The sequence below is a fragment of the Onychomys torridus genome, chromosome 8, assembly GCF_903995425.1.
Source record: "Onychomys torridus chromosome 8, mOncTor1.1, whole genome shotgun sequence".
NCBI lineage: Eukaryota > Metazoa > Chordata > Mammalia > Rodentia > Cricetidae > Onychomys > Onychomys torridus.
In genome coordinates this window covers 66,624,067-66,642,820 of record NC_050450.1, presented here as the reverse complement: position 1 = coordinate 66,642,820, position 18,754 = coordinate 66,624,067, and the positions used below count along the sequence as shown (strand labels likewise).

The 18,754-nt window shown below is 50.5% G+C and overlaps 2 protein-coding genes across 3 annotated transcripts; both read right to left on the bottom strand.

The window, feature by feature from the left end:
• Positions 1 to 108: 108 nt before the first annotated feature.
• Pigs (phosphatidylinositol glycan anchor biosynthesis class S) lies at positions 109 to 13,331 on the bottom strand. The gene is made up of 12 exons (XM_036198087.1): positions 12,982 to 13,331; positions 12,619 to 12,758; positions 12,421 to 12,532; positions 10,056 to 10,145; positions 9,343 to 9,434; positions 7,318 to 7,525; positions 6,179 to 6,321; positions 5,256 to 5,370; positions 3,435 to 3,580; positions 2,772 to 2,872; positions 1,446 to 1,656; positions 109 to 1,147 (listed from the first exon to the last, which is right to left on the bottom strand). The coding sequence occupies exons 1-12, from the start codon at positions 13,013 to 13,015 to the stop codon at positions 872 to 874; spliced, it is 1,668 nt and encodes a 555-aa protein (XP_036053980.1). The 5' UTR covers positions 13,016 to 13,331; the 3' UTR covers positions 109 to 871.
• A 1,271-nt stretch (positions 13,332 to 14,602) lies between these two features.
• Aldoc (aldolase, fructose-bisphosphate C) lies at positions 14,603 to 18,393 on the bottom strand. Of its 2 annotated transcripts, XM_036198089.1 has the most exons (10): positions 18,285 to 18,393; positions 17,845 to 17,890; positions 16,811 to 16,934; positions 16,521 to 16,732; positions 16,369 to 16,423; positions 16,113 to 16,273; positions 15,907 to 15,990; positions 15,507 to 15,681; positions 15,201 to 15,400; positions 14,603 to 15,076 (listed from the first exon to the last, which is right to left on the bottom strand). In XM_036198089.1, exons 3-10 carry the CDS (start codon positions 16,920 to 16,922, stop codon positions 14,984 to 14,986), a joined length of 1,092 nt encoding a protein of 363 aa, XP_036053982.1. In that variant the 5' UTR covers positions 16,923 to 16,934; positions 17,845 to 17,890; positions 18,285 to 18,393; the 3' UTR covers positions 14,603 to 14,983. The 2 variants fall into 2 exon arrangements, with proteins under 2 accessions (XP_036053982.1, XP_036053981.1); XM_036198088.1 differs by lacking the exon at positions 17,845 to 17,890.
• Between the last annotated feature and the right edge of the window lie 361 nt (positions 18,394 to 18,754).

Sequence of the window (18,754 nt, the reverse complement as noted above, 5' to 3'; positions counted from 1 at the left end):
ATGGGTCAGGGAGGGCAGACACATCACATGGCCAGGTAGGGCATGGAGGACCTGGGAGCTCAGAGATCAGACTACTCCTCACACATGAGTGAGTTATGACACATGGTATCAACTCATATTCAACCAGTGTTTATTAACAACCTAATATATATATTTTTAGAGAGCCCAATATACAGAACACTTTTACATGCTTATCACATTTAATCCAACCCTCTTCTGAGAGTGACGTCATCAGTGTTTTCCGACAGATGAAAACCTGAGGCTTGGAGAGAAGAGCAGCTTATCGGAAGCTCTCCAGCCCGTAAGTGCACCAGGGGTCTGACTCAGGCCTGTTAGAATCCAAGTCAGAAATGTTTCCTCCTGTACCACACTGCCTCTCTGAAAGGATAGAGGGCAATCTTAGCCACAAGGCAGAAACAGGTCCTAAGCAGCTGCCTCCTAGACCAGGCTAGGCTGTACCCAATGGATGACACCAGTCAGGAAGGAGAGGAAGGAGGGAGAAGATCTTAGAGGAGAGGAGGGGGCTATAATTCAACCCAAGGATTTCCCCTCAATCCACCTCTCAGTACAGAAGTATGCTGTGCTATCAGGCTAGAAGAACAAGGTACCCCTGCCCAGGAGCAGACAGGCAAAGGCCTTTAAATTCAAGCCAGATGTGGAGATCCAGAAAATGTGTCCTCCTAGGCTGCTAGGTGTGGTGGAGGACCAGACTAAGTGGGATGGGAAGGGCAGGGACGGTGAGCCCACTGTGGAGTGTCATTGTAGAGAGCCAACAAAGAATGAAGACAAACCATCAGACCTCACTTTGGCCTCTCGGCCCAACACCCCGGCTTGGCCAGACAGGAAGGCTTCCTCTGACATGCCACCCGGCTCAGTCTATCTTCTCAGGCTTTTTCCAGGACTTGTGAGTTTCCAGAAAGATCTTGACCAGAGACAGGAGAATGGGTACAGCCATAGGCAGAAAAAGTGGGATATAGATAGCAAACTTCTGGTCATCAGGGAAATACAAGAGGTGGAGAAGCGAGGGATCAAAAAAGGCACGCTCAGAAGATGTCACAGCTTCCTGGCTGGCCACAAAGGCAGCTGACAGGTGCCCACGGGCTAACTCCTCTGCTGCCTTCTGGACTGCAGCCACAGCCCTATATACCTAGGAAGGTGAAGGGATAGAAGTTACCAATATGTCCTAGGCATGGGGCAGGGGAGAGTGCTGGCCTTTCAGTATCCTCCATCTCCCTGGGGAAGTTTCCTGGAGTCCACCCGAGCTATGTGGAAGTTAGTCAAAGTGGGCTGTTGTTTATTTTCTGAGGGTCAGCTTGAAACTTTCATTTGTTCCCACCTAGACTCCAACTGGGGAGCTGGCATGGCTTCCAGAGGAAGCTTGAGGTATTTATTTATGGATGGCATGCTCCCAGGCACCCTGGTCCATCCCTTCCTGGCCCATTTACCTCAGATGCCACATCATCCTTAATGACAATGTTGCTGATCTTGCCCAGAAGCTGAGCCAGGGAGGTGAGGGTGGTGGTGGCTGTGGCCAGGTTCTCCACTGACCGAGCCCAGAGCAATCGGTCCAGTTCCCAGGTCATGAGTCCTTCACTCTTTGGTCCTGAAAGCAGGCATTTTGGAGGCACCTGGGGCTGAGCAATCCCAAAGAGAAGCCTGTGGAAATGGTACCGGGAGACCAGAGTTGTGCACAGGGGTGCCGATGCTAAAATTCCCATCGTCTCTGTCCTAGCCGGGCACTTTAGTTTTACGGAGGACCACAGAGGTGGGAGGTGAGAAGCAGCTGCAGACCACCCAGATTTCCAAACTCCGCCTCAACCAAATATCTCTATTTCCACACTGGAGTTCCAAGATCTTGTCTGGAAACCGTGTTATGGTTTAAATGTTTCTTTAGCTCCAACTTAGTTTGGTTTCCTCTCTGTACCCTTTCTCTGAGCAAATGGACTCCGTGGGACAGGGATGGCACCTTTGACAAGACGTGTGTGCCTCGAGGTACTGCCAATTACCAGAATATAGTCCTAATTAGCCCAGAAGCCACTTTAGCATCTTCAATGTAGAGCGTCAGATGACTGCCCTTGATTCATAGGTTAGCACAAAATAAATAGCTATTTTCTTAAAAAAAAAAAAAAAAAAAGGGGGGGGGGGCTGGAGAGATGGCTCAGTGGTTAAGAGCATTGACTGCTCTTCCAGAGGAGCTGGGTTCGATTTTCAGCATCCACCTGATGGCTCACAACCATTTGTAACTCCAGTCCAGGAGATCCAGTGCCCTCTTCTGGCCTTTGTGGGCACGAGGCATACATGCAGGCAAAACATCCATACGCATAAAGTGAAAAATTTTTAAATGATGAGACCTTGTCTCAAGAAAAAAAAAAAAAAAAGCCTCAACACCAAACAGTTACATTCTATCTCCCTGCCCCCACCAACCCCGAGACAGGGTTTCTCTGGCGGCCCTCGAACTCACAGAGATCTGCTGCCTCTCGGGTGCTGGGATTGAAAGCGTGTGCTGCCACCACGCCCCAGCAACAGCTGCTCTCTGATCACACCTGGAAGGCTGGCTTCTATTTTTCTGAAGGCAAGTTTTGCCAGCTGCTTGTCCTCCTTAGGAGAAGGGCCATTTGGCCACTTTTCTCGGTCTTGCTGGGGCGCTAGGCACAGCCACAGCACTCCACCAGGAGAGAGTTCATTCCCCTCTGCCACCCCGCCGATATCCAAAGAGACCAGCCGCAGGGTCCGTGGGCACAGCCCGAGGGGGTCATGCAGGGCAGCCTCACCTCAGCTGAGCCAGGAACACCTCCATCACTTGTACCATGTCCATCTCAACTCTCACTGGCAGAGCTGAGGCGTTATAGATTTGGGGATCAACGTTGTATATCTGAAAATGGGGAGTGAGATTACCTTAATACCATGCAGGACCGTGCACATTTCTGCTTAGCAGTCAGAGGCCATTAAAAGAAAAGGAGGATATGGCTTCTGGTATCTACAGGCTATACATCCCAGGGGCACAGCAACCCTCTCCCCTACTTTTTTTTTTTTAATTTGAGTATCCATGTACTTAAGAACTAAAGAAGCTTCAAGTACATTATTTTAATTGACCCCTCAAAGGTCCTGTGAAATTCAAAACAGTTATCCTGTTTTAACATTCCTACCCATGGACCAGAGGACAGAGGAGAGGAGGGTCTCACCACTGCAAGCCTCCCCCTCGGAAGCCAAGAGCTAAGGTGGGCACAGACTAGCCTCCAGTGCAAACTGGTGAGTACAAAAGGCACTGGTAAAGGAAACAGCTGGGCTGCCAGGGGAGGGGCTCAAGCACGGCCCTGCCACCTCGCTGGCACATGCTCCTCCCCCCAGGGGCCCACCCACTGCCCCAGAGACAAGCTGATGGGAGTTTCCTGGAAAAAAATGTGGCCTCTGGGGTCTGAATAGGTGATTATTACCATAATGCCACCCCAGCGGGGACTGTGGAAGGCATTGGTGGCCACTGGAGCCCCATCCTTGTCCTGAATGTACAGAGGGGAGTGGGCGAGCTCAGGCACATAGAGTAGGAAGTTGAGCACAGGGTACAGGGAGGCAGCGCTGGATCCTGTGGTACAAACAGAGGAGTTAGGACACCCAAGACACACGTGACTCCTGGATCGGAGTTCCAGGGTCAGCCTCTCCCTGGCTTGTAGGACTAGGTTCCCCCAAATAACACTCCCTAGGGCACTCTCTACTCCTCCCAACTTTTCTACATGTACCATGTGGATGGGACCGAGTCCTTAACCCCTAAAATGTCCCTGGTTTTCTGCCCTCTGAGAGCCCACCCTCCACTGTCTACGATAGCTCGATTGGACACTGCAAAGAGGAACTTCAGCTCTACCTGGTTCTAGGCTGGTCTCCTGGCAGCTCTCTGCTGTCCCTCAAAGACCTTCACAGCAGGCTAAAGCTCAGACTCCTCACCACAGTCCTTAATGGTCGGGTGCTGGCCTTCCCGGCCTCATCTGTGGTCACCCATTCCCATTTCAGCTTCCTAAACTACTCCAAGCTCCCCGGTCTCTCTGCTCTTACTCTTCTTTGTTGGGGCGTCCCCTCTGCCATAACAGCCTTTCTGTCTCTGTCCTCACACTGCCACACAGCATCCTTTGTTGCGGAATGAACGAAGTAACGGAAAAAAGAGGAATTAGCAGAGGACACGTGTGCCAGCCCTCTTGGGATCCTTGGTCCACACTTAACAACGCACTAACTCTGGTCTGCTGTATTAGTAGTTCTTTACCACACTCTCCAGGGCTCCTCCCCTCCAGACAGAGGAGTACAATCCTAGCTTAAGGGTCCCCTAATTCAATGAACACAACTGTGCATTCAAATTCTGCTTTGGGCTGGTGAGACGGCTCAGTGGGTAAAGGTGTTTGCCACCATATCTGGTGACTTGAATCTAATCCCCAGGACCTACATAATGGAAAGAGAAGATGAACTCTCACAAGCGTACTCTGACCTCCACATGCATATCACAACAGTCCCCTCAACAGCCACAAAATACATAAATACATGTTTCAAGAAAAATCAGGGGGCTGGAGAGGTGTCTCAGTGGTTAAGAATACTGGCTGTTCTTCCAGAGGAACTGATTTAGTTCCCAGCACCCACATGGCAGCTCACAACTGTCTGTAACTCCAGTTCTAAGGAGTCTGACACCCTCACATAGACATACACGCAGGCAAAACACCAATGCACATGAAATAAAAATAAATCACTAAAAAGAAAGAAAAAAAAAAAAACCCAATTCTGCTTTCAAAGGCTGGAGATGTAGCTCAATTGTAGAGTATATGCCTGGTATGCACAAGATCCTTAGTTCAATCTCTAGAACTGAGAGAAGAAAAATTAGTGTTGTTATTTTTAAAGCTGGGTATGGTGGCACACACCTATAATCTCAGCACTTGGGGAGGTGGAAACGGGAGGGTCAGCCTGCACTACACAGTGAGCATGAAGCCAGTCTAGGATAAGACCCTGTCTCAACAAAACAAAACAAAGACTTCAACCTTTCTGAAGTCCATAAACTCTGCTTCAAACAATGAAAGGGGAAGATGAGGGGATGTGAAAGAGAGACAGACAGACAGACAGAGACAGAGAAAGAGAGGGAGAGAGAGAGAGACTGACTAAATCTTCCCAGTCCAAACAGACCAATTCAACCCAGAAACCATCAAAACAGACAACCCACCTCCAACCCCAGGCTAGGCCTACAGTGTTCCTCTGTGGCCTGGCAGATGGCTTCCTTAGGCACTCACCCAGCCGGGACTCCACCGGGTTGATGACATGGGGGAGGCTGTGCATGGCTAAGTAGTAGCTAGATGAGGCTGGGTCAAAGCGGGGGTTCACTCCCAGCATGGCATAATAAAGGATCTGTGGTGAAAAGACAGAACAGGCCATTTCTCTTCTCTGTTCATGGATTTAGAGTCTACTTTCTCTAAGAAAAGGGTTGAGGTACCTTGTAAAAATACATTCAGGACAAGGAAAAATATACAAGACTTAAGTCAGGGCAGAGAAAATAGGTGTATGGAAGAAAATAACAAAATTAAGATAAAGCTAACATACTAAACACATACTTAGAAAACCACATATTTTACTAGGTTTCCAAACAGCCAAAGAGGAAAATGAAGAAAAAAACATTAAAAAAAAAAAAAAAAGCATTGGTTCACAAGAGCCAATCAAGTGTGCTATTCCGAGATGACCACTCCCACCAGCAGGACTTGATAAACAGTCCCCCACATTTCCCCTACAAGGACAGGATGTGATACAGAAAGCAAGCAGCATTCTTTATGGCTTTATTGTTACAGTGTGCACATATTTCAGAACGCTTTTTTTAAATAAATTCCTTAAGAGTGGCTGACGGCTTTCATGTCTAGGTGCAACTGCTGAAGAAGTTCCATGAGGAAGCTGCTTTGTTAAGCTGCTCTGACAGGACTCCTTGAGCCAGACACCAAGGAAGAAAGGAACCTGCCCTCAAGGGATCAATGGGCTGATGGAGATAAAACAGGTGCACACACAGTGATGCCCACGAGCTACACCCACACCTGATCACATGACACTGCCCTGCACATAGCCACGTAAGCAAACCAGCATGCTATGAGAGATGGAAGAGCAGACGCCCTGTAAACACTACATGTGTGCAGACTTTGAAAGGAATTCCTTAACTCACTCCGGGTCTTACCTGAGAGTCCACAGAGAAATTGCCAGCGGCATGGAGGGCATTCAGGAAAGGCTGCACATAGCGCTGGACAGCCCCCTCGATGTCCCAGTGGACATCATGGGACTTGGGGTCTGGGTTGAGTAAGCTGAAAGTGATCTCATAGCCTACAGAAAGAAGAGGAGGCATGGAATTCAGAGGACACCAAGGAAAAAGAGGCAGCCTCTAGCTCACCTCATCTGGATGGGGAAGGGTGCCAGGAAGAACCAGAGAGGACAGAGGTGAGGTGAGGAACACTACCGAGTGCTTTAAGAAAAAAAATGGGCTGGGTAGTAGTAGCGCACACCTTTAGTCCCAGCATTCAGGAGGCAGAGGCAGGCGGATCTCTGTGAGCTCAAGGCCAGCTGGTCTGCAGTTTCAAGACAGCCAGGACTACACAGAGAGACCCTGTCTCAGAAGAAAAAAGAAAAGAAAAAAGAAATGGAGAAGCCAAACATGGTGGCTCCTGCCTTTAATCACAGCACTACAAAGCCAGAAGCAGAGGCAGGAGGATTTCCGTAAGTGTGAGGACAGCCTGGTCTACAGAGTGAGTTCCAGGACAGCTAGAGCTGTTTCCAAAAAAAAAAAAAGAGAGAGAGAGAGAAAGAAAGAGAAAAAAAAGGGGGCTGGAGAGATGGCTCAGAGGTTTAGAGCACTGGCTGTTCTTCCAGAGGTCCTGAGTTCAATTCCCAGCAACCACATAGCAGCTGATACCCATCTGTAATGAGATCTGGCGCCCTCTTCTGGCATGCAGGCACACATGCAGGCAGAAACACTGTATACATAATAAATAAATAAATCTTTTTAAAAAAAGAAAGAAGAAACTGGAGAAATGGCTCAGAGCTTTAAAGTACCGTTGCTCTTGCAGAGGACCCGGGTTCAATTCCTAGCACCCACAGGCTGGCTCACAACCATCTTAACTCCAGTTCCAGAGGATCTGACGCCCTCTCTGACCTCCAAGCATCCACATCATAACATATATACAAAACACTCGTCTATAATAGATAAATCTAAAAAATCTTTTTGAAAATGGAAACCAGAAAAGACAAGAATCAGCAGCTTGCACAGATTTCCCGCTGGGACTCATTTCTTCTCCCTGTCTGTAACGAAGCCCAGGGCCCTACCCAAGCTGGACTTGAGAGGCCTCCTCTTATCAGAGCTCCACTTGTCCTCGGGGAGGTGGTCAGCCAGGGCAGCGGCGAGCACATCCTCTGTCAAAGACATGGCCTGCGCTACTTGGATGATGCGGCGGCCAATGATGTTGAAGGCTTCCCGGTGCATTATCCCCCGTACAACCGCTGTCCTCTCGGGTCCAATGTAGCTCATCATGTCCTGTGCAGGGTACAGAGGGACGGAAGACCACGGCCCAGTGAGGAAAGCACAAAGGCACTTCCTCCTGCCACCCACCCCCTTTTGTGAGAAAGCCTCGTTACATAACCCAGGCTGGCCTGCAATTTGCGAGTTTTCTGCCTCAGCTTTCTAAATGATGGAATTACAAGCATGAGCCACTGTGCCCAGCACTGGCTCCTGTCTTAAGGAATCTGGCCTATTGCTACTAGTCAAAAGGTAGCACCTCTTTCTAGACTTGTAGAGGGCTGTTTTTTCTTTCTTTTTTGCTAGTTTTGCTGTGTTTTTAAAAATATAGTTTGGGCTAGAGATGTGGCACAAAGGTTAAGAGCACTGGCTACTCTTCCAGACGACCCAGGTTCCATTCCCAGCACCTCTATGGTGGCTCACAACCATCTGTCACTCCAGTTCAGGGGATCTGATGCCTCCACCTACACAGACATACACACAGGCAAAACAAGCATACACGTAAATTAACATGTAAAAAACAAAGGTTTATTTCTTTTTATTTCATATGTATGAGTGTTTGCATACGTATATGTATGTGCACCACGTAGATGCCTGGTGATCATGGAGTCCTGAAGAGGGCATTGGATACCCTGGGTTGGGGGTTAGACAATTGAGAGCCACCATGTGCGTGCTGGGAACTGAACCAGGGTCCTCTGCAAGAACGGCAAACACTCTTAACATGAAGTCATTTCTCCAGCTCCTTTTTTTGTTAGTGTTTTAAGAAAAGGTCTCCTGTAATCCAGGTTGGCCTTGAGCTAGGCAGCTGAGGATGAACTTGAACTCCTGATCCCCCTGCCTCCACCTCTCCAGTTACAGGCATGCCTTTTTTCCCCCATGGTGTTTTCTGAGCATTAAGCTTGTATGAGTAATCTCGTATATTCTTTTTCCCTTCCCAGCAGTCAACATTTAAAGCTCTAGGGACTGGTAAGACAGTGAACTAAAAACCAAGAGATGGCATGCTAAGCAAGAAAATCAGATTCAATAAACAGATGAAAGTGTGGTCTTTGAAAAAGGCCTGTGGCCAGAGGCAAGCATGCACACAGCATTACCCCTAAGGGTGACGAGCTGGAAGTAATTCAGATGTCCACCAGCAAAAGGACGGACATTAGACTATTTTACACAGTGAAACCCGGATTCAGCTCACATCTCATTACAAATGTTCCTCTAAAAAAAACGAGCAAAATCAAAGCAGCAGAGAATGTATAGTATCATATACCTATGTTTTAAAATATGTAAAACTGGCTTGGGGCGGTGGTGCACACCTTCAATCCTAGAACTTAGGAGGCAGAGGCAAGTGAAGATCTGTGAGTTCAGGCCAGGTTGGTCTACAGAATGAGTTCCAGGATAGCCTGGGCTATATCACAGAGAGACTCTGTTTTCAAAAAGAAAAAAAGAAAATTGGACTGGAGGTATCAGGAAGCCCTGGGTTCAAGCCTTGGGATTCTACACACAGGCACAGTGGTGTATGCCTGTAACTAATTCTAGCACTTGGGAGGTAGGTAGAGAAGGACAGGAAATTCAAGGCCATCTTTGGCTACAAACTGAGGTCAGCCCTGCTACATGAGATTCTGTCGATTAAAAAAAATAATAATCACTAGCACTTTAACCACACACCAGTCTCGGGTTTAGAAAGACCCAAATTGATATAAGTGAATAATTGCACTAGTATGTTTACTGTAAATTGTGGAACTTTCTATAGCATGTGGGAGTTACAGGCAGCACCCTACAGAAGGTGGCCTGGGAGAGGATGAGCCGACAGAAAAGGCTGTCTTCAGCAGCTCTTCTCGGCCTACCTGGGGAAGAAGGGAGGAGTGTTCGGAGATGATGTACACAGTCAGGGAGCCCTCTGCTTGCTTCTCCGGCTCAGCTAACATGGCTTCCGCCTCTGGGGATAACAGTCGTGACCCGTCACAAGCAACATTATTACAGCTTCCCCAGGACCCCAGGGTGTTTGAGCCACCCAGTCCAGCTTTCGGCCCATAGAGGGACCGGGCTGAACCCCAAGGCATCTCATTCCCAGCTTTCTCAGAGAAGCTTGGGAAGTTAAGACACAGCATGAAAATCACACTTAGATGTCCTGGTTAGGGTCACTCACTATTGCTGTGATGAGACACCATGACCAAAGCAACCTGGGGAGAAAAGGGTTTATTTCAGCTTATACTTCCAGGTCCATTACTGAGGGAAGTCAGAGCAGGAATCTGAAGACAGGAACTGATGCAGAGGCCTCGGAGGAATGCTGCTTACAGGCTTGCTCATCATGGCTGGCGCAGCCCGATTTCTCATAGACCCAGGATCACTGGCCCAGGGCTGGCACCACCCACCATGGGCTGGGCCCTCCCCATCAATCATTAAGTAAGAAAGTGCCCTACAGTTGGATTTTATGGAGGCATTTTCTCAATTGAGATTCCCTACTTTAAGTAACTCCATCTTGTGTCGTGTTGACATAAAACTAGCCAGCGCAGGAGAACAGAAGGAAAAAGAGAACGACTCATCAAAGCTGTCATACCATATACACTGCCCAGTGACAGTGCCTCCTCCTCGTGGTCCAAAGCCCTCCGGTAGGCCTTCTGGAATCGGCACTTGATTTTCATTTTGTCTGGAAGGAAGAACACGAGAAGGACATTAGACCTCAGCTACCTGCTCAGCTGGGCACCTCCAGCATTAACGACATCAGGATGGCTCTTCAGAGAAAGAAAATGTACATGTACCAAGTAGTGACAGCCACTCCAATCATTTCTGCCAAGATGACAGTAGACACATGACATCCACTTCACCCTTTGGCCCCAGCTCTTGCCTCTGACTGTGAGCTCACTGGTCCTCTTGCCAGAAATCTCCAAACTGGGGGAGTTTGTTCAATGTACATTATATTGATTGGGGAGAGGAGAAAAACCACGCGGTAACCAGTCGATGACCTGATGAGAACCAAAGCACTGGTACAATGCAGTAAGTTAGTGATAAAGCAAGGAGGCCTGCTGTCTCCTCTCGTTCAGGGTTACTCAGCACCGTCCTTTGTGACTGTCCTGACCAACGTAATAAGAAAGGTGGCGCATGCCTTTAATCCCAGCACTTGGGAGGCAGAGGCAGGCGGATCTCTGTGAGTTCGAGGCCAGCCTGGTCTACAGAGTGAGTTCCAGGACAGCCAGGGGTACAAACATAGTGAAACCCTGTCTTGAAACAAACAAAAAGATTGTGTTGCAAAGCATAAGCGTGTCGCACGAGGGTGAGTGTATTGCACAAGCATAAGTAGAGTATGCTGCCCAAGCATAAGGGTGTGTTGCACAAGCATAAGAGTGTGTTGCACAAGCATAAGTGTTACTCAAGCAGGAAGAGTATGCTGCACAAGCATAAGAAGAGTGTGTTGCACAAGCATAAGAGCGTGCTACACAAGCATGCGAGTGTGTTGTACAAGCACGAGTGTGTTGCACAAGCATAAGAGTGTGTTGCACAAACATAAGAGTGCACGAGCATGAAGATCTGAGCTCACACCACCAGTTTCCACATAGAAGCCGGGTGTGGAGCACATGCCTGCAACTTTAGCACTGGTGAGCGGAGACAGGCAGGTCCTCTTCAAGGTCTCTATTCAGCCTGTACCTCCAGCCATGCCTGATGTTTTACTTGGAATTTCAGCAAGGCAAAACTGTTCAGATTACCCAACTCAGTCATTCATACCTCCACGAGACAGACAGGAAGAGCGTCACCATCAGACCTGGATTTAATTCTAGTTCATGTTTACTAGCTCCGCGATTTGGAGCAAGATAAATCCTAGAGATCCTGGTTTCTTCATTTATAAAATGAGAATCATCCTGCTACGGTTAGATGAGGCGTGTGTGCAGCTGTCTGCCTGGCTTCTGGCAGACGGTGTGACTGACACCAGGTGTCTTCCCATCCCTTCACAGTATTCCTTCTGTCTGGAAGGCTTTCCACTCTGCCCATGTAATCTGACCTCTGCATGTCCAGTTCCTAAAAATCTAACTTCAAAAATCACATCCCTCAGCTGGGTGGTGGTGGTGGTGGTGGCACACGCCTCTAATCCCAGCACTCGAGAGACAGAGGCAGGCAGATTTCTGAGTTCAAAGCCAGCCTGGTCTACAAAGCAAGTTCTAGAACAGCCAGGGCTACACAGAGAAACCTTGTCTTGAGGGGGGAAAAATCCTATCCGTCAAACCCCTCTCCACCTTTCTTTCTTCTCTGGCAGGTAAGGAGGGAATCCAGGATCTCCTGTGCCCCTTCCACTAAACCAAACCTCCAGCCTTACAGTATTTTGCCTGTTTCTTTCTCCCTGGTGTGACTATAAACGTCTTGAAAACATTACCAATTTATTATTCATCCTCAAGTTCTTAGTACCTAACAAAGCGCCTAACAATAAAATGTATGAGGTTAGAATGACAAGGGTTTGGATAGTACCCGGTGTAACCAGACTCAAATGTTCTTCCAGGAACATCCTGCTTTCTCTATACACTGATGGGTATCAACTGATAAGGTAGCAGAATTTACTTTATGAATTAAATTACCATGACGACACTGAACTTAAGGCTATCTCTCTCCTTCCTAAATAAACACACTGTTGCTCATTCCAAAAGAGATGGGGGGGGGGGGGTATGGCTCAGTGAATAAAGGCATTTGCTGCAAGCCTGCTGACCTGATTTGGATTCCCCAGGACCCACGAGGTGGAATGAGAAATGACTCTCACGAGCTGTCCTCTGACCTCCACATGGTGCTCCATAGCACACATGCATGCATGCACACCTACACACACAATGCAATAAAACATTCTAAACTAAGTTGTGACACGCCCACGCTCCTCCTATGGAATCCAACTCTTGAGTTTTGGGTCTGGCTCAGCCCTGACACCCTCTCTCAAGGGAACTCACATTTCAGAGGGATCTCTCTCTCGTGCACAACGGTGAAGGGTAGCTTCTCCTGGTCGTCCAGGGGCACAGAGTCCCGTGTAAACACAACTGTGACTGGCACCATGAGCCGGAGCTGCGCGGAGGAGGGCATCGGGGGGCCTTTAGCACATTGCGGTGGGCGGCCCCCCTCCACCCTCGTCTTCCTCACTCAAGTCTCACCTGCAGTGCATTCAGCCCACTGATCTCGGAGTAAGGCAACGGGGCTCGGTAGGTCTCCGTAGTCTTCCACCAGAGCGGCAGTCCCAGCAGGATAGCCACCGCGGCGAAGAACAGCGCGGAGCGCTTGCCCCGGACCATCTCTGAGGGCACAAGAGGCCGACTGAGGCTCGGGAACCAGGGTGCAATGCCCGCCACACGGCGATCGCAGACAAGTGCGAGCTGCCGGGATTCCCGGTGCGAGCCGCTCCCGCCTGGCGTGCCCCCGAACCCAGGCTGGAGGGACCTGTCTGGCTCCTCGCGACCCACCCACACATTCCGCCCGCGAGACCTCCCCGCCGCGCCCTCCACCCAAATCCACTGCACCTAGGTCCGTAGCCGCGGCACCCGCGGCCGCCATACTCGCTTCCGGCTGCCCAGGTCGCCGAGGGGCGGGGCCTCGTGAGCTTTCTCCAATAGGAAACCTCAACAGGAGGGGGCGGGACCGCCGTGCCCGACCGCTGCCAATTGCGAGCGACACTGCAGACGCACGCGAGTGCGCAGGCAGAGCCTGTGAGCGGGTATCCGCCGGGCAGGACACTTGATCTGAACCTCACTTTCCCGGGAACGCGCCAGGCGCTGTGGAGCTAGCTACACAGCGCCAGCTCAGAGAGAAGGCAAGACTCGCTAAGTAGCCCAGGCTGGCCCTCGGACTCTGGGCAAGCCCCCTGCCTCAGCCTCTCCAGTGCAGGGGATTACGAGCATACACCACCACCCCCCAGCGGAAGGAGAATATTTCAATGAAGCCAAGCTTATCAAGAGCTTGACTTCCGAAAAGCTAATGTCATCCCTAGCATAGGGCCGCTCGCTCTTCAGGACACCGGCTCTTCAAAGCTTGAAGTTGGAACTGAAAAAACGGTAACTTTTTAGCATGATTGGCTACTCTGGGATTAATTTTAAACGACTTAGTTGGTTTTGAGACAGATTTTCCTACATGAATCAGAAAGACCAAGGAATCCTGTCCCCATTGCCTCAGCCTCCCAAGTAGCTGAGACGATAGCACAGGTCACCACATCCAGCTTCCAGAATTTAAAAATCGGTTCCAGTTTGGAAAAGTCAGGATGCTTAATTGAAATTTCTTGAGCATAGATTCTATATTCTAATGACTCCGGTTCACATCCTGGCGTCACTTATTGCCCGAACAAGCAGCTCTCTGAGCCTGCCTCTGTCTATGAGAAAGACTATTCACTACTTTACAGAGCTGTCTTGATACATAGTGGTTAGAGGAACACCGCCCAGCAGAATCACAGAAACTGCCTAGTTAGCTGCTCTTTTGTGATAAGGTCAGGCCACACAGAGCAGAGCAGGCTTGATTTCTCCAGTTCACAGGACACAGCCAGTCTACTGTCACCCTACCTCACACTCTAGCCCGAGAGATCAACATTCAGCACAAAGCCCTGCCAGTTCCAACATTGCCCAGATTCTCAAATGGACCCCTTCTCTACGTGGAAGGGGGCGATCGCCCTTGGCAAGCTCCTAGAGAACCTCCTCAGCTCTGGCAGCCCAGAGTCTTGGAAGGTTTTCTTAATGGAAAGCACCCAAGTGCACATTTCTCCCTAAATGTGTCAGGGCCCCAGCAGGAATCAACAATGCTGAGATGAGAGAGAACTGGATCACTCTCATCCCTGCTTGTCTGGCTGACTCCCTGCTTTGAGTCCTGCACAAAATCTGTTCCAGGAGATATCTGTTTCTGTTGCTCATTGTGCTGGAACTGCAGTCCAGTGCCTTTGATGCGGCAGTCCCTGGAAGATTTGTAGCCCCCACTACACCCTCTTACAACTCCACTCCAGCTTTGGACATCAGCAGGTAGGAGCCTGAACCGGGGATGGTGAACCCAGTGAAACTCAGATCTCACCGCTCCACCACCATAGTCAGAGGGCACTGAGATAGGATCAGCAGATCACACACAGGGAGATAGGACTTCGATGTGTGCCACAGACAAACAGAGTAGTGTGTTTTGCTCCCATTTATTTGCTGTGTACTCAGGGCATGAGTCAGGGCTGGTGCACTTCCCCCTGATCCCAAGAGAGAGCCTAAGGGCAAGCTACACCATGATGGCAAAACTGTAAGGGCTGGTGGAGCCAGGGGAAAGACCCACACGTTCTGTTCTGACTTCTAGAAAAGTCCCCCTGCCCTCAGACTTGGAGGGGCCTCCTTGCCCTCCCATTCCATGGTGTCGGGTACAGCAATGCGAGACAGAAAGAGAGGAGAGAGAAAGATGAGTTGGTGCTGGCTGAAGACATCTCTGCTCTGCATGGCTATTTGGCCCTGGCTGTGACTACAGGGTGCATGTGACTAGGCCAAGGGCTGTGGGTTGAGCAGGCACGCCTCAGTAGGCGTGATTGGCGACGTACAGGGACTGTGCTGCTGCTCCACCATCTCCACTGCCTTCATATCTGCCCTGGGCTGCCAGCCCGTTCATCTGCAAAAGAGAACGGGGGCAAGTGAGCAGGCTGAGCCAGACCACAGATGTGGAACCCTGCCCAGTTTGGGACCTCCAGGTGCTACACACCGTCTCTCCCCAGTCGTCACCTCTAGCTCCCTACCTCTGCCCGTTTGATAAACTCCTCAGTAGCAGCCCCAGCATTGTCCCTTTGTCCTCTCCAGGCATTGAGTGCAGATGCCTGCAGGGCACGTCCATAGGAGAAGGTGAGGGCCCAGGGCCTGGGAAGTGGGCAGCGATTGATGGCGTTGAGGTTGAGGGATGCCTCCTCTTCGCTCTGTCCCCCAGACAGGAAAGTCACTCCTGGAGTAGAGGGAGAAGACACACTGACTGATCACTCTCCACTTTTTCCAGGATAAAGGACCCCTGTGCCACAGAAAAACCTGAAGTCACAGGAGCAATTCTGTACCTGGGACAGCTGGAGGCACAGTGCGACGCAGGGCAGTGACGGTAGCCATGGCGATCTCTTCTGGGCTATACTTGACAGGACAGGCATGGCCAGGGGTCACCATGTTGGGCTTGAGCAGAGTCCCTTCCAGGTACACATGGTGATCACTCAGGGCCTTGTACACAGCAGCCAGGACCTGGGAATTGGAGGAGGTTTATGTGGGGCCGGGGCCACTGTTCAGCCTGCTATGCTCCCCATCCAGGGGTGGGCGGTGACAGGATGTACAGGCTCAATCTCTGAAGCCTGTTTTGGAGTCAGCAAAGAGCCCTAAGTGAGAGTGTGCCTGGATCTAAGATGCAGGAATGGGGTCCAGGCACCGCTGCTGGCTGTCCTGACATGTCTGAGCTCAGCTGAGCATTACCTTCTCTGTAACATACTGGCAACGTTTGAGGTCATGGTCTCCATCAGGCAGGATCTCAGGCTCCACAATAGGCACGATACCATTCTGCAAGCAAGAGCAGGGTTAGTTGGGAGAAGCAGAAGGCGGGATGGGAGAAAGCTGTGAAAGCATACCTCCACCGGGCATGGGGCATGCATGCATCCAGCCACCCAAACCCCAGCCCACACCTGCTGGCAGATGCTGGCATAGCGGGCCAGCACATTGGCATTCTCCAGAATGGCCAGTGCTGAGGGTGTGCGATCACTGATCTTCAGTACACAGCGCCATTTGGCAAAATCGGCACCATCCTTCTTATACTGAGCACAGCGTTCCAAGAGTCCATCCAGCCCTGAAAACATAGTACCAGCTTCATCACCATGCCCCTATCTTGCCAGCATCAACCATGTCATACCTCTGTGGGCTTCACACCTACCCACCACATACCTTGAGTGGTGGTTTCCCCGTCAGTCCCAGCTAGAGGCACTACACCCTTGTCAACCTGCAAAGAAAACGTCAACAGAGGGCTGGCCTTACCACCCCTTCTACATACACCAGTTTCCACACCCAGTTCGCAGGCAGGGCCAGGGGCTGTATACCTTGATGCCTACAAGAATGCCCTTATCCTGGATGGTCCGGACAAAGGGGACACCATTATCGTCTTTCTGATAGAGTGTCTCATGGAAGAAGATAACACCACCGAGACACTTTTTCACACGGTCATCAGCGCTGAAAAGGACCTGGCGGTACAGCCGGCGATTCTCCTCAGTGTTCTCTACCCCAATTTGGCTCAGCCTTTTGGCCATGCTGCCTAGGAGCAAGCAAAGGGAAGATGGCCTTGTTCTGGCTGGCAACCTCTCCTCAACCCTGCCCACAGGCTCTCACTTACCTACGGACTCATCTGCAGCCAGAATGCCTTTGCCTGGGGCCACGATCCGGAGGGCAATATCAGACAGCTCCCTCTTCTGCTCAGCAGAAAGAGCTGGGTACGAGTGGGGCATGGTGACAGCTGTCTGGAGTGGAGACAAGATAGAAAAGCTAGACTCCAACTACTAACTCCTCTGCTTCCTCTCCTGACCAAACAGACTAAATGCCCTTCCCAGCACAGGCCTGGAAGCTGAACAGCAGTCCTTGGCCTGAGTCCTGGGCATCAAAGTGGCACCAATCTCTTTGACAGCTAACAGGGTTAGGGCCCTAGTTCCCACATCTCCTTTTGTCCCTGCTGGGCACCCTTCCCAGCTCCAGGAGAGATGCAGGATGGGGGGTGGGGAGGTGGTAGCCTGAAGCTATAGGTCTTCCTGAAAACCGCTGCCCAGTTGAGAATGCCAACTCTTCCTTCACTGACTCTGGCCCTTCTTGAGGGAGACATAAGACCTGCCTTCTTCTGCTTCCTGTTTCTTTTCTTCAAAAGGGGCCCTGGGGAAAAAAAAAAAAACAACTTTTCCCCAAGATTTGTGAATGAGACATTTAATCCACATCATCCTTCCCCACATCTAGAGGAAGGCAGGGGACAGGGCATGGTAGCAGTGGCACAGATAACAGCCCCAGCCTTCCATTACCTCTTCTTTTCCATACTGAAAACCTGACTGCCTATGCTACTGCCTACCCCCATACCTATGTTGGAGGCTGGCCCCAGAGGGCCGCAAGTATGGTAGGAAAGAAGACCAACAGGCTAGCTAGGTTTACATGAGAGGACAGGAACAGGACACCACCAGGTCATCTCCAGTACCCAGAAGCATTCCCCAGTGTGCCCGGAGGCACAGGAAATAGGAAGGCTCCACTCCCCACAACCCAAACTCCTAGTGGAGATCCAGAGGCAAAGAATTAAGGTTGAGTGAGTGGAGTGTAGGAAAGAGGAAGAGATGCAAGAGAAGCAGGAAGGAGCCATGGAAGGTGGGACAGGTGATGGTGATGCGGGCTAACCCGTCCTGATGCTCTTCCTGGGCCTGTAGCTAGACCTGGAGACCACCTAGAAGGAGCAGAAAGGGACTGAGATTAAAATGCTCTCGGGGATTGGGGATTTAGCTCAGTGGTAGAGTGCTTGCCTAGCAAGTGCAAGGCCCTGGGTTCGATCCTCAGCTTGAAAAAAAAAAAAAAATGCCCTCGGTGGGAGAGGCTAGCCCAGTGAAAAAGTACTGGAGGCTGAATAAGACTTGGAACTCGAAAAGCTGAGTTGCTAGGAGAAAAGGGGTAAGCAAGGTTTTCCTGAGCCATGGGGTTTCAAGCACACAGAAAGCAGAGGATGTGAGGCTAGGGTTGAAAAGGTACACCAGGGACCCAGGGAGTAGAGCAAGGACAGCAGGCGAAGAGCCAAGGAACGGAAACAGGGATGCTGAGCATCTTCGCTTTGCCTGGGACCTTACCTGTACCAGTCAGCAGCAAGAGCCACAGGCACAGCTCACTTTGGGTCTGGTCAGCAACAGCTCAGTCCAAGCTGGAGTAAATAAGGCGGCGGATGCCGCAGAGCTACGTGCCCTGGGGGCGGGGCAGACACCTCCCAGTACTAGTCCCGCCCTCTCTCCGGACTGGTCTGGGGTAAGGCCACGCCTTCAGAGGTGGAGCAGTGAGGTGGAGTGATTCCTCCGCCAGGGTCCCCAAGGTTGTAAAGACCATGCTCCTCCCACATCATGGAGCCCTGCCACCAGAACCCTAGGACTGAGATGGCCTGTGTCTCTGCCACGGACCTATCCTTTGTTGTGAAAGGCATTATGCTGAATGTTGGGGATTAAGCCTGGTATAGAGAAGAGACATCTAAACAATCCCGCAGGTGGGAGGTGGGACAGAGGCCCACCTAACGGGGTGCCCCAGTTCAAGGCCTGGACTAATGAAATTG

Coding starts and splice junctions, on each gene's coding strand:
- Pigs (XM_036198087.1), bottom strand. CDS start 13,015: ATGGCGGCCGCGGGTGCCGCGGCTACGGACCTAG. Junction 12,759..12,981: donor TGCCGCGGCTACGGACCTAG/GTGCAGTGGATT, acceptor TTGTGCCCTCAG/AGATGGTCCGGGGCAAGCGC. Junction 3,581..5,255: donor CCCGGTGGAGTCCCGGCTGG/GTGAGTGCCTAA, acceptor TTTGTACCACAG/GATCCAGCGCTGCCTCCCTG.
- Aldoc (XM_036198089.1), bottom strand. CDS start 16,922: ATGCCCCACTCGTACCCAGCTCTTTCTGCTGAGCAGAAGAGGGAGCTG. Junction 15,991..16,112: donor ATGCCAGCATCTGCCAGCAG/GTGTGGGCTGGG, acceptor TCTTGCTTGCAG/AATGGTATCGTGCCTATTGT. Junction 15,401..15,506: donor TGTGCCTCCAGCTGTCCCAG/GTACAGAATTGC, acceptor CCTCTACTCCAG/GAGTGACTTTCCTGTCTGGG.